The sequence below is a fragment of the Cebus imitator genome, unplaced genomic scaffold, assembly GCF_001604975.1.
Source record: "Cebus imitator isolate Cc_AM_T3 unplaced genomic scaffold, Cebus_imitator-1.0 Scaffold108, whole genome shotgun sequence".
NCBI lineage: Eukaryota > Metazoa > Chordata > Mammalia > Primates > Cebidae > Cebus > Cebus imitator.
In genome coordinates this window covers 422,783-435,404 of record NW_016107423.1, presented here as the reverse complement: position 1 = coordinate 435,404, position 12,622 = coordinate 422,783, and the positions used below count along the sequence as shown (strand labels likewise).

Sequence of the window (12,622 nt, the reverse complement as noted above, 5' to 3'; positions counted from 1 at the left end):
ACAGGGGCTGGTGGCTGACAAGAGGGGATTTTGAAGTGCTGGTAATTTTCTTGGCTTAGGTGGGAAGGTAACATGGTGTCCATTTTATAATAATTTGTTTAACTTCCTTATGGATTTTTCTCTATGTTTGCTACATGTATTTCTCAACAAAAAAATATTTTTAAAAGGCAATAGAACAGAAAATATAAATAGCTTCAAGACGATTTAGATAACTTATGAATGAGATATTCCCTAATGGGTTATTAGCATGGCTAGGAATATGTCAGGGTATATTACTAATCTTTGGTGGCATTTTGTGAACGTCTGCAAAACACCCAATTTTAAGATAGCACCCCAAACTGGCCCCTTTGGACATTTAAAAAATACTATTAGAATATGGTAGAAAATATTAGTTCTGTTTACTTTATAAGTAAAATTTCATGGAGATTAATTGGTATATTAATTTTTCAGATTAGGAAATTAGCAAAAATTAAAATAGAAGCTTTATTCAATTTACAAAAATCTATTTGGTATCAGCACATTCTCTGTTCCTACTGCAGACCTACTATTAGGGCTGAATTGTGTGTCCCTCAAATTCATATGTTGAAGTCTGAACCTTCTGAGACCAGAATGTGACTATATTTGGACACAGGGCCTATAAAAAGTCAATTAACTTAAAACAAAGTTATTATCATAAAATGGACACCATGTAATCTCCCTAGCTAAGCTATTCGGCTAAAATGAAGTTATATCTTTGTGTGTGTCTCTGTACCTGTCTCCCCTTCTTGTAAGGATGTCACATGACTGGGAGATGAGTTCAGAGACACACAGAGAAGACCATATGCAGATACTGGAAGTAAATGGCCACATACAAGCCAAGGAGAGAGGCCTCACAAGGAACCAACCCTGCTAACACCTTGAACTTGGACTTCAACTCCAGAACTGTGGGAAATAAATTTCTGTTGTTTAAGCCAATTAGTCTGCAGCACTTTGTTATGGCAGCTTGAGCAGAATAACGTACCTACCGCATCAGTAATTCTGGAGATGAAGTCCAGTAATTTGTGTTTAATAAGCTCTGCAGGTGTTTCTGATGTGACAAAGTTTGAGAAACACTGGTGCAGACTAACAATAACAAGATATATCTGTAAGTTGTTTTACATTTTAAATGATCATACTGTTTCACATTTTGATCCTTATCTACAATCCAATAAATTAGGCAGTGACTGCATTTCCAATTAACAGATTGGAAAACCACAGTAGCAAATCAGAGACTCAAACCCAGGGGTTTTGGTACAAATTCCAGGAATTTCCATTATACCACAGCTATCTTAGGCAGTGGTAACTGTGACATGTAGACTCTGCCCTCTCTAGAATAGTTTATAGTTTAATTAGGAAGATAAAACAGGGTAGCACTGACCATGAGCCATGTGAATCACAATACTAATAATTTACCAGGGCCTACTGTGTGTTAGCACCTGCTGGACACTGCCCAGACCTTTCTGATCTTCAGAAAGGTCAGATGAACTAGGTTCCATCACTTTATCATATTTCACACTGACTATTTGGTGAATAACACACTTAAAGAGGCTTCGGGGCAGGCATCAGAGAATGAAGGGGCTCTTTTCGGCTGTGTAATTAATTGCAGAGAATTTCAGAGGAGATTTGAGTTGGGGTAAAGGTGAGCAGAGGTCATTCAGCAGAGATGGATAAAAGGTAGGGAGCAGAAATGACCATGGCCAAGCAATGGAAGTGATACTTTCAATTAAAATTATAAAAATATAATAACCCCAAACTGAATTTTAAAAAATTGTATTTCTGTTCATATTATTTCCAGATACTAAAATAACTATAGTTTAAATTTTGAAATGTACAAGTTTAGAGAGAAAAATATTATAGGTTAGAGTTATATTGTTTTAAAGATGACATGATACTAAGGAAAGTTTGTTTTTCAGTTTGAATCCACCACTAAAACAAGGAGAGACAGAAAAAGGCAAGTTATTTGTTTAACTCACTATTTCAATATTCTCATGAGTTTAGTGGCTAAAAGTGTATTTCTCGTTTAAAAATAAATATGGCTAACTTTTACTTTTAAAAGTCCCAAATGACATAAACATGTTATTAGCACAAAAGTAATCCAAAAATCTATTTGCATTTAAATATCTGTTTTCTCTTAAAATGACTTTAAGAAAAAAAATTTTTCAATGACCTTTCTTTTAGTATTTACTATTTAGTACTGTATTTAGTAAATACTGTAACTCAATGATTACTTGGTCTTTGGTATACTATAAAATTCACATAAATATAAACCTCTGCTTTAAAATATAGAGTACATATTACAAAAATGAGAAGAACATATAAAGATAATATTGCATAAGAGAAAGTAGTTTAAAAATCTACGATTCTTAGATGAAGCATTATTACTATTTAAATGAGTCTACCAGATTTTAGCCAAAGTACTTAAATTTGTTTTAACTGACTTTGAAAAAGTCAATATTATGTGTGAATAATACTTATTACCAAAAATTTCTTCCCTAAATAATAAGAACGAAACAGCAGCATCACTAGTAAGACTAAAAATAGTGATTCTGCTAAAACTCAAATTCCAAAGTAAGTACTAATAACTGAAGTCATAATCAGGAAAATATTTAATAGCCATTATCATTGGGACTGAGATATATAATCTAAAATTAGAATGATTACTCAACTTTTTTTTTAAAAATATAATCACACTGTACCAGATAAACACACATTCTTTCTTTCCCCCTGAGAATGAAGGAAACAGCACTTTTCTAGGATAACTTTATAATAAAGTAATGGTCCTGGTGTACTTAAGAAAAACAAGTAATGTCATAATTTGTGCGTAGTATGACACTAGTTTAAGTTTACACCATCTACCCATCAAGGTTAACCACACATTGACTAGCTGAGAACACGTAAAGGGCTATTTGAGTTTGCGATTACTACAAGAGCAGACGGGCCAAGAGGTTCACTAGAGACTGGAAAGTACCGGAGCACTGTCCAAACGGAGGATTTCTTATACCCTACTACCGCAGAATGGGGACAAATACCAACATCATAAAAATTTAAAAAAAGCCACTGCTGGCAAGCAAACACCGGCTTGGTGGACCATAAATCTTACCTAAAATGGAAATTCCTGCAAGCTTAGAATATTGCTTAGTTATGACAATGTTTCTCAGCTTATTCACATCCAATTCAGAATCACAGAGCTAAGAAAGGTCATTTGACAGTAACCAATATTATGTCATGCGCAATTCACAAAAACTAAGGAAAACACAAAAAGTCATTTTTTGGCATACTAAAGTTTCCAAATGATAGCTGGAATTTTATGTTGAGATTTTCAGGGTTTGACAGATTAGCAAATATACACGTTAATACCTCATTTTTCCCAGTCTTTTCTAGAAATGAGGTAGATACACATGAATTGGTTTGCCAGATAACTCCAGCTTGTCCATTCAAAATGCCAATGCTTTCATTACTCAACTGCAAAGGAAATCTCTCTAAAATGCATTATACTTTTTTTCTTAATGATTCATGAACCACAATTATTTTAATAGGCTATAATAAAACTATAATATAGCCTCATGCAAAATGGCCCAGACAACTCTATTGTTTAATTCTCATGTATGCTTTGGCCAGTTGTTTTCCTTTCTGCTGCTGCCAGCCATTGAGCTTTATTTCTCAGCGGCATCAGTGTATCGTCCTCTAGAAGTTCCCTTTCCTCCTTCAAACACTGACGTGTTATGTATTAAAAAAAAAAAAAAAAAAAAAAAGGTAGTCAGGATGAGTAGATAAACTGGATTAGATTAAATAAATTATGCCAAAGAGTTTAGGGGGTCTATTTCCTGAGTTTTTCAATGTTTTGGCTAGGTAAGACTGTTAAGTGCTTTTTAAAATTATTGTTTTTTGACAAATTGTGTATTTCTATGCCACTAAGTTAGGAAATTCAATCCCTTGAAGATAAAAATCTCTGTCTGAGGAACGATTGCATTTCACAAGGATCAGAGCATCATGTTGCTTTAAGATGAACTCCTGGCATGAATTCACATTATGTCTCTGGTTCATTTTGCCTAACTTAGGCATTCAGGATCTTGCCTGATTTGCCTCAGGGCTGGACAAAATGAAGCCGGGTAAGTAGGGTGTGACATCACTTTTGGAAGAGGTATATTGTTGTTAATATTCTAACGCAATTTTGTTCTTGCTTGCTAAGTAGTGCTACGGGGCCAGATAATTTTAGCAATGAGAATTTCCCCCCTTAACTTGTTTCCATGACAGAGTCTGGGACATTTTTAGCTCAGCTGAATTAAGTAAGGTCTATAGTAAAGGGGACATTCTAGAATGGAATTTTCCCACTGATAGATGATATATTGTAACCACCCACTCATAGACTAGAGAAAACAGAACTTTCAAAACTGATACGCTTCCTTGGAATATTTAGGCAGAGAGAAATGTAACCTGCTCAGCCCATTTGTTTGATGCACTAGTCTGAAACCCATGGACTCTGGGTAGGATCTGGCCCAAATGCCAAGTAAAAATGATAACTTGGTACCTGTCTTGGAAGAGCTTTCTAGTCAGTTTCAGAGATGGGGCACACATTGTAAAGAGCCCTAGCTCCTTGTAAGCTCAACCCCAACTTCCCTAAGTTAGGGCTGAGAGGAGAGTGAAAGCAGTCATGTTCTCATGGTAGAGGGTTTTGGCATTCACTTACTTGGCTTGTGCCAACACTCCAAGGACTTCGGCATACAGGTCTGCCACAATGTGCATATTGCCAGTGTTGGGACCAAGGTACCTAGGTATGGTATAATTAGACAAGTTAGGGATCCCTGGTCATCTGAAAAAAGGAAACCACTGACTTTGTTTTAGATACCAACTTCAACGTTCAAAGGCGAGAAGTCACCTTACCCTTCTTTGTATTTAAAGTGCTTGAAAGCCAAGTTAATAACATCATGTATTAAACTGTCTATTACAGGATGAAGTGGAATCTGAAAAAACAAAGGTGATTCTTAATTCAGAGGAGAATATTAAAGAACAAATCAGTAACAGTACTTCCAATAACTACATATGACAATCAATAGCCATCAATAAACATAATTCATATGACCCAGCATTGGGAATTCATAATTTTAAAAACTTAGACTTTTACAACTTAAGTAGTTTTTAGATCAATAAATATTATCTAAAAGTAACAATAAGTCAATCACCTACCTGTTTCAAAACTTCTATTAATACTAAAGAAAAAATAAAATCAATGGCGAGGTCCCGTCTTTCCATTAAATAATCTCGCTGTTGTTCATCGCTGTAAAATTTAAAATATTTACATTAAAGCACACTGAAGGTATTCTCAGAGAAATATCATTCATCGAAAATCTAGGATTCCTCCTAATGGACTGCAAAACCCATTTTTTAAATTACATAATTTCAGTGGTAAATACATGCTAACGTTGGCCAGGTACAGTGGCTCATGCCTGTAATCCCAGCACTTTGGAAGGCTGAGGTGGGTGGATCACCTGAAGTCAGGAGTTCAAGCACAGGCTGGCCAACATGGTGAAACCCCATCTCTACTAAAAATACAAAAATTAGCTGGACATGGTGGCCCATGCCTGTAATCCCAGCTATTTGAGAGGCTGAAGCAGGAGATTTCCTTGAACGCGGGAGGTGGAGGTTGCCGTGAGCAGAGATGGTGACACTGCACTCCAGCCTGGGTGACAGAGTGAGACTCTGTCTCAAAAAAACAAGTAAAACAAACAAACAAAAAACATGCTAATGCTCTTTCTATTCTCTGTGTGCTGCAGTGGACAAACTGGATTTGAAGTCAGAATATTTGATTTCAAATTTAAAATTTTCGGTGATGTTAACTTGAGTAGCTATTTGTGAGTCTATCACCTCATCTTGTGGCCTCTTCTAAGGTAGCTTTTAACTCAGGAATTGTACCATCCGTAAAATGTGTACAAACTTGAGACAGGCTACCATTGAAAGATCTCATGAAAGGAGCTAAACAATGTAAGGAAACAAGAAGGAACTAATATGATCACCAATTTGAGCAGGACTGCAGGGGTGAAGAGGACTGGCATTTCTTTTTTTTTCTTTCCTTGTCCCTTTTATCTTGCATTTTTGCCACTTGAGACTCAGTGAACAGAGGAACGATGAAATGAAGGTGAGAGAGAAGAGTAAAAGGTAGATGGAAGAAGAGGTCGGAGAAGCAAAGCAGCCATTTGTGCTCATTTAAAAGTTAGAAGCATGCCATTTTGGTTGACTATGGCCTTATATATAATATAATCGGAAATCAGGTAGTGTGATGCCTCCAGATTTGTTCTTTTTGCTTAGTCTTGCTTTGGCTATGAGGGCTCTTTTTTGGTTCCATATGAATTTTAGAATTTTTTTTTTCTAATTCTGTGAAGAATGATGGTGGTATTTTGATGGGATGGGGATTGCACTAAATTTGTAGATTGCTTTCGGCAGTATGGTCATTTTCACAATCTTGATTTTACCCATCCATGACCATGGGACATGTTTCCATTTGTTTGTGTCATCTATGATTTCTTTCAGTAGTGTTTTGTAGTTTTCCTTGTAGAGGTCTTTTGACTCCTTGCTTAGGTATATTCCTAAGTATCTTAATTTTTTTTGCAGCTATTGTAAAAGGGGTTGGGTTCTTGATTTGATTCTCTGCTTGGTTGCTGTTAGCGTATAGAAGAGGTACTGATTTGTGTATATTAATCTTGTATCCGGAAACTTTGCTCAATTCTTTTATCAGTTCTAGGAGCTTTCTGGAGGAGTCTTTAAGGTTTTCAAGGGAAATGATCATATTGTCAGCAAACAGTGACAGTTTGACTTCTTCTTTACTTATATGGACGTCCTTAATTTCCTTCTCTTGTATGACTTCTCTGGCTAGGCCTTCTAATACTATGTTAAAGAAGAGTGCTGTGAGTGGGTATCCTTGTCTTGTTCCAGTTCTCAGAGGTAATGCTTTCAACTTTTCCCCTTTCAGTATTATGTTGGCTGTGGGTTTGTCATAGATGGATTTTATTATATTAAGGTATGTACCTTGTATGCCGATTTTGCTGAGGGTTTTAATCATAAAGGGATGCTGGATTCTGTCTGATTTTTCTGTATCTATTGAGATGATTAGGTGATTTTTGTTTTTAATTCTGTTTATGTGGTGTTTACAGCTAACCGATCTTTGGCAAAGCAAACAAAAATATAAACTGGGGAAAGGACAACCTTTTCAACAAATGGTGGTGGGATAACTAGCTAGCCACATGTAGGGAATGAAATTGGATCCTAATCTCTCATCTTATACAAAAACCAACTCAAGATGGATTAAGGACTTAAACCTAAGACCTGAAACTATAAAAATTCTAGAAGATAACACTGGAAAAACCCTTCTAGACATTGGCTTAAGCAAGGATTTCATGACCAAAAACCCAAAAGCAAATGCAATAAAAACAAAGATAAATAGCTGGGACCTAATTAAATTAAAGAGCTTTTGCACAGCAAAAGAAACAGTCAGCAGAGTAAACAGATAACCCACAGAGTGGGAGAAAATCCTCACAATCTATACATCTGACAAAGGACTAATATCTAGAATCTACAATGAACTCAAATAAATCAGTAAGAAAAAACCAAACAATCCCATCAAAAAGTGGGCTAAGGATATGAATAAGCAATTCTCAGAAGAAGATATACAAACAGCCAACAAACAAATGGAAAAATGCTCAATATCACTAATGATTAGGGAAATGCAAATCAAAACCGACATGGGATACAAACTTACTCCTGCAAGAATGGCCATAATAAGAAAAAATCAAAAAACAGTAGATGTTGGCATGGATGTGGTGAACAGGGAACACTTCTACACTGCTGGTAGGAATGTAAACTAGAACAGCCACTATGGAAAACAGTGTGGAGATTCCTTAAAGAACTAAAAGTAGAAATACCATTTGATCCAGCAATCCCACTATGGGTATCTACCCGGAGGAAAAGAAGTCATTATTTGAAAAAGATACTTATACATGCGTATTTATAGTGGCACAATTCACAATGGCAAAATCATAAACCAACCTAAATGCCCATTAATCAATAAGTGAATAAAGAAACTGTGGTATTTATATATTATGGAATACTATGCAGCCATAGAAGGAATGAATTGGCAACATTTGCAGTGACCTGGATGAGACTGGAGACTATTATTCTAAGTGAAATAACTCAGGAATGGAAAACCAAACATCATATGTTCCCACTGATATGTGGGAGCTAAGCTGTGAGTACGCAAAGGCATAAGAATGATACTGTGGGGGCCAGGTGTGGTGGCTCATGCCTGTAATCCCAGCATTTTGGGAGGCCGAGGCAGGCAGATGATGAAGTCAGGCGTTTGAGACCAGCCTGGCCAACATGGTGAAACCCTGTCTCTACTAAAAATACAAAAATTAGCCAGGTGCAGTGGCATGCGCTTGCAGTCCTAGCTACTCAGGAGGCTGAGGCAGGAGAATCACTTGAACCCAGGAGGTGGTGGCTGCTGTGAGCTGAGATCACACCATTGTACTGGTGACAGAGAGAGACTCCATCTCAAAAAANAAAAAAAAAAAAAAAAAGAAAAAGAAAAAAGAATGATAAAATGGACTTTGGGGACTTGCTGGGAAGAGTGGGAAGTGGATGAGGGATAAAGGCTACAAATATGGTGCAGTGTATACTGCTCAGGAGATGGGTGCACCAAAATCTCACAATCACCAGTAAAGAACTTACTCATGTAATCAAATACTACCTGTACCCCAATAACTTACGGAAAAATAAATAAAATTTTTAAAAAGTTAGAAACAGGATCAGCAGTGTCAGAAAAACAGCAAGGCAGCCCTCTACCCCATTTTCTGCTTGCCTAACCCACTGATTGAAGCCTCATTTGGAATTGAACAAAAGACAAATGAAATGACTGCTGAGCTCCTTGGTACCGTAAGTGGCCTAGAGCGCTGACTCTGGTACGGAACAGTCTGGCATAAAATCATGCCTCTTCTATTTATTGGCAATTTTTCCGCCTACAAAATGGGAATTATAGTACTTACATAATCGTTTGAGAAGATAAAACATGTAAAGTATTTAGCATAATTTCCCAACCACACAAACACTCAATATTATATATTAAATAAAACCAATGAGGAGGGATGACAGGATTTAGACTTGCCAGGAAGATATTTTCAAAATAAATCAAGACTATTTTAAATCTGGAATGTTTTTCTCTTTAGTCAAAAGGGAATAAGAAGAAAGGAAGGTGATATTTAAGATCTAAAGAAGACCTTCTGGCATGCTCTGTAACTTTGAGCGAGTCAAATTAAGGTTGCTGGATGATAGAACGGGTTAAGAAGGAACTTTCATGTTTACCTTTCAAGGGTAAATGTATCAACAGAGTAGGAACCCATTCCTTCTCTGGATCATTTATGAACAGGATCGTTTATGAACAGCCCTGCCAGGAGGGAGACTTGTGAACAAAACCATGTATCTAAAGTCCTTCAAGACCCACTGGAACTAGAAACACGCACTGTGAGCTGGGGGAAAGGAAAACCTATACAGCTGCATGAAAAAGGAGGGCACTCAGAAATCAGGCTTCAAATCCATTATATTATAGAATAAGGAGACAGGAAGTTGGAAAGACCAAAAGGAAGTAGAACTCCCAAAGATGGCCAGCAGGAGTAGAGAGAGTAATTTTGTGTTGGATGATAAGGGTCTTCGCAAGTGGCCGGAGGAAGAAAGTAGCAGTTCTTGGCAGAAAAAAAAATGTAGACCTCTGATTCTATTTTATTTAATAAGCCAAATTATGTTTTCAAATACAAAAATAAGACATACACTTTTCTAAAAATGAATTTAACGTTATTGCTGGTTTGCAGTTCAATTGCCAGGAGCCAGAGGCATTTGACAAATTTACTTGGCAATCAAAATGTCGGTATTGTACTAATATTAGAAATTACAACCCAGTATACATTTCTGACATCTGACTATTTTCAGTAGTTTATACTCCTCCTTAAAGTCCCCCCAATCTTTTTTCAGAGTAACAGAAACTCACATTCAGCTACATCAAGCCTTAGAGAGCTTCATTCTTTCAGCTGTTTTCTAAGGACCCATTTTCTCTTTTATTTTAAAAATTCAAGTGTTAACTAAAATGCTACTAAGTCAAATTTTACTGTCCTGATTCTTTATCTGATCTCAGTAGTTACTCTGATCTCCTGAAAATCATCAGTAACACAATTTTAAAAACTATCATTTTTAATCCATAAAGAAATTCACAAAAAATCTAATTTCAACAACTAAATTCTGACAAAACAGAGGAACAAAACTAAAAATTCAACTCACTAAAAACCGTCCCACTCCCTGCCCCTGGGAAGGTTTTAATATCTGTTCCTAAGTCAACATGTAATGTGGGAAAAATAATAAAATGATCCCTTTAATTTCTTTATCACATTGTCTGAACCATTTTCAGATAAAAAATTTGAATTCTAGATTTATTTATTTATTTTTGATATGGAGTCTCACTCTGTCACCCAAGCTGGAGTGCAGTGGCGCAATCATGGCTCACTTCAATCTCTGCCTCCCAGGTTCACTGCCTCAGCCTTCTGAGTAGTTGGAACTACAGGTGCATGCCACCATGCCTGGCTAATTTTTTGTATTTTCAGTAAAGATGGGGTTTCACCATGTTAGCCAGGATGGTCTGGATCTCCTGACCTAGTTATCTGCCCACCTTAGCCTCCGAAAGTGCTGGGATACAGGTGTAAGCCACTGCGCCCAGCCTAAATTTTATTTTTAAAACTTGGTAAATTAAAAAAATATTCATAAGGAGAGACTGCTAATGGGTACAGGATTTGGGGATGATAAAAATGTTCTGAAATTAGAGTGGTAATGTTTGTACAACCCTGCACATATACTAAAAACACTGAATTATATACTTTAAAAGGGTAAATTTTATGGCATCTGCATTATATCTAAAAATTCTAAAAATTTCCTTCACTAAAAAAAATCATTCAATATGAAAAAGTCATTAATCTCTCTCCCAAACAAAATTATATGATTAAATCTTGCATAAATTCAAGCACATTATAAAACTGGATCACAAATTTTGTCAAAGTATAATGTGGTGATATTACAATTCTTCAATTTCAAAAGAAGCCTTTTGAAACAGTATTAGAAATTTCAAGAAAAATGAGAGGGATAAATCATTCACAAAAGTAGTTAATGTTTGATTTTCTGATTGATTAATTTCAGTTTACCGACTTTTAAAGTATTTTTTAAATGGGAATAATTCATTTATATGGAGTAATCTAACTACTTTTTAAAATAATCTTTTATTTTTTTAAATAAAGTAAGTATGTTAATCTTTCTTATATTCACTGCCTTGCTATAGGTTGACTTCAAACACATGAAATTATATGTGCTTACCTAAAATTTGGGGGAAACACATTAATGAGAATCTTAAATTTTACAGCTGGGATGTTTTAAATCTTAAGTTTTACAGGAAGTTCCATTTTTCAAATCCACAAGAAGAAGGGAACACAGAATAAATAAACAAAATACTCAGCTGGAAGGAGGAGTTGGAGATGGTGTCACCTAACTTCCTTGTTTTGCTCACAAGGAGGCTGAGTTACAAAGGGGTGGGGAGTTGCCCAAAGTCACATGGCTAATTAGTGGCAGCGCCAAGTCTACTACTCACGTTCAATCCAGCGTCCTTCCCACTACAGTACACTGAGCACTCAAGGTTACTGGAATGAGGACTAAACTATCTTGGCATGTCACGCATGGCTTGCAGCCAGCATTCTGCTTTGGGTGCAGACTCAGTGGGAGAGGGCAGAGGAAAGGAGCTGGTAAGAAAGTGACCTGTGGTCCTTCACACCTGTCTCCACCAAAGTTGAAATAAGGCTGAGTATGAATTTTCACCCTGTGATGGCTGGCAGTGACTTGGTGCTCCAAATGGGTTACCTGCTACAGATACACGGCCTCTGGAGCAGCTGCTAGGTATCCTTGTGAAGAGTCACGAAGACCCAATTGCCTTGCAACTCTAATTCTGATGTATGTTTCTTGAAAATAAAACAAAATAAAACCATGATCCTTACACAGAAGAAATGTACCTTTTTGATTTATTGCTTGTTCTTGGTCTGTATTCATGTGATTCATCCTCAATGCCATTTTGCCTTTTATACCAGTCAAATAATGTACGTAGAATGGAAGGCAGGCAGTACTCAGAAAGGGAGCTCATTGAGCTGATGACCTATGGAGGAAAATGCAGGTGATTAGAAGGCTCTGATAGCACCGCCAATTACTGAGAAACTTTTTATTTCACAAGTAACCCCAAGCACTCCTCACTAAAAAACTTTCTTATGTATCACAGGCCTTTCTTTCTTTTTTTTTTTGAGACGGAGTTTCACTTTCATAATTTTATTAGTACATTCCCAAGAGCCTGTCCCTTAATGCTGACAGATGTTCTTCATATAAGAATAATTTTGTGGTTCAAGAAAGTTAATTACTTTGACTACCTTTCATTCTAGAAATCAGATGTTAATTGCATACAGGTTATTCATGGAGCCGCAAAGAAATTACGTTCCCACTTTTATCTACCTAAAGTAGATGAAGGCTTCTTTGGTCCTAAAAATGT

General features: G+C 36.4%; 1 protein-coding gene across 10 annotated transcripts in view; it reads right to left on the bottom strand.

Annotated features, from left to right (window-relative positions):
* FRY (FRY microtubule binding protein) overlaps nt 1–12,622 on the bottom strand; it is a 477,475-nt gene that overhangs the window by 174,561 nt on the left and 290,292 nt on the right. For 9 of the 10 annotated variants that reach the window (XM_017538031.2, XM_017538028.2, XM_037741802.1 and 6 more), the window contains 4 exons: nt 12,099–12,238; nt 5,203–5,293; nt 4,900–4,979; nt 4,706–4,786 (listed from right to left, as the gene is read on the bottom strand). In XM_017538031.2, coding sequence (XP_017393520.1) covers nt 4,706–4,786; nt 4,900–4,979; nt 5,203–5,293; nt 12,099–12,238 — 392 coding nt within the window. The remainder of the gene's footprint in view (nt 1–4,705; nt 4,787–4,899; nt 4,980–5,202; nt 5,294–12,098; nt 12,239–12,622) is intronic. The other variant, XM_037741805.1, reaches the window with a different exon arrangement.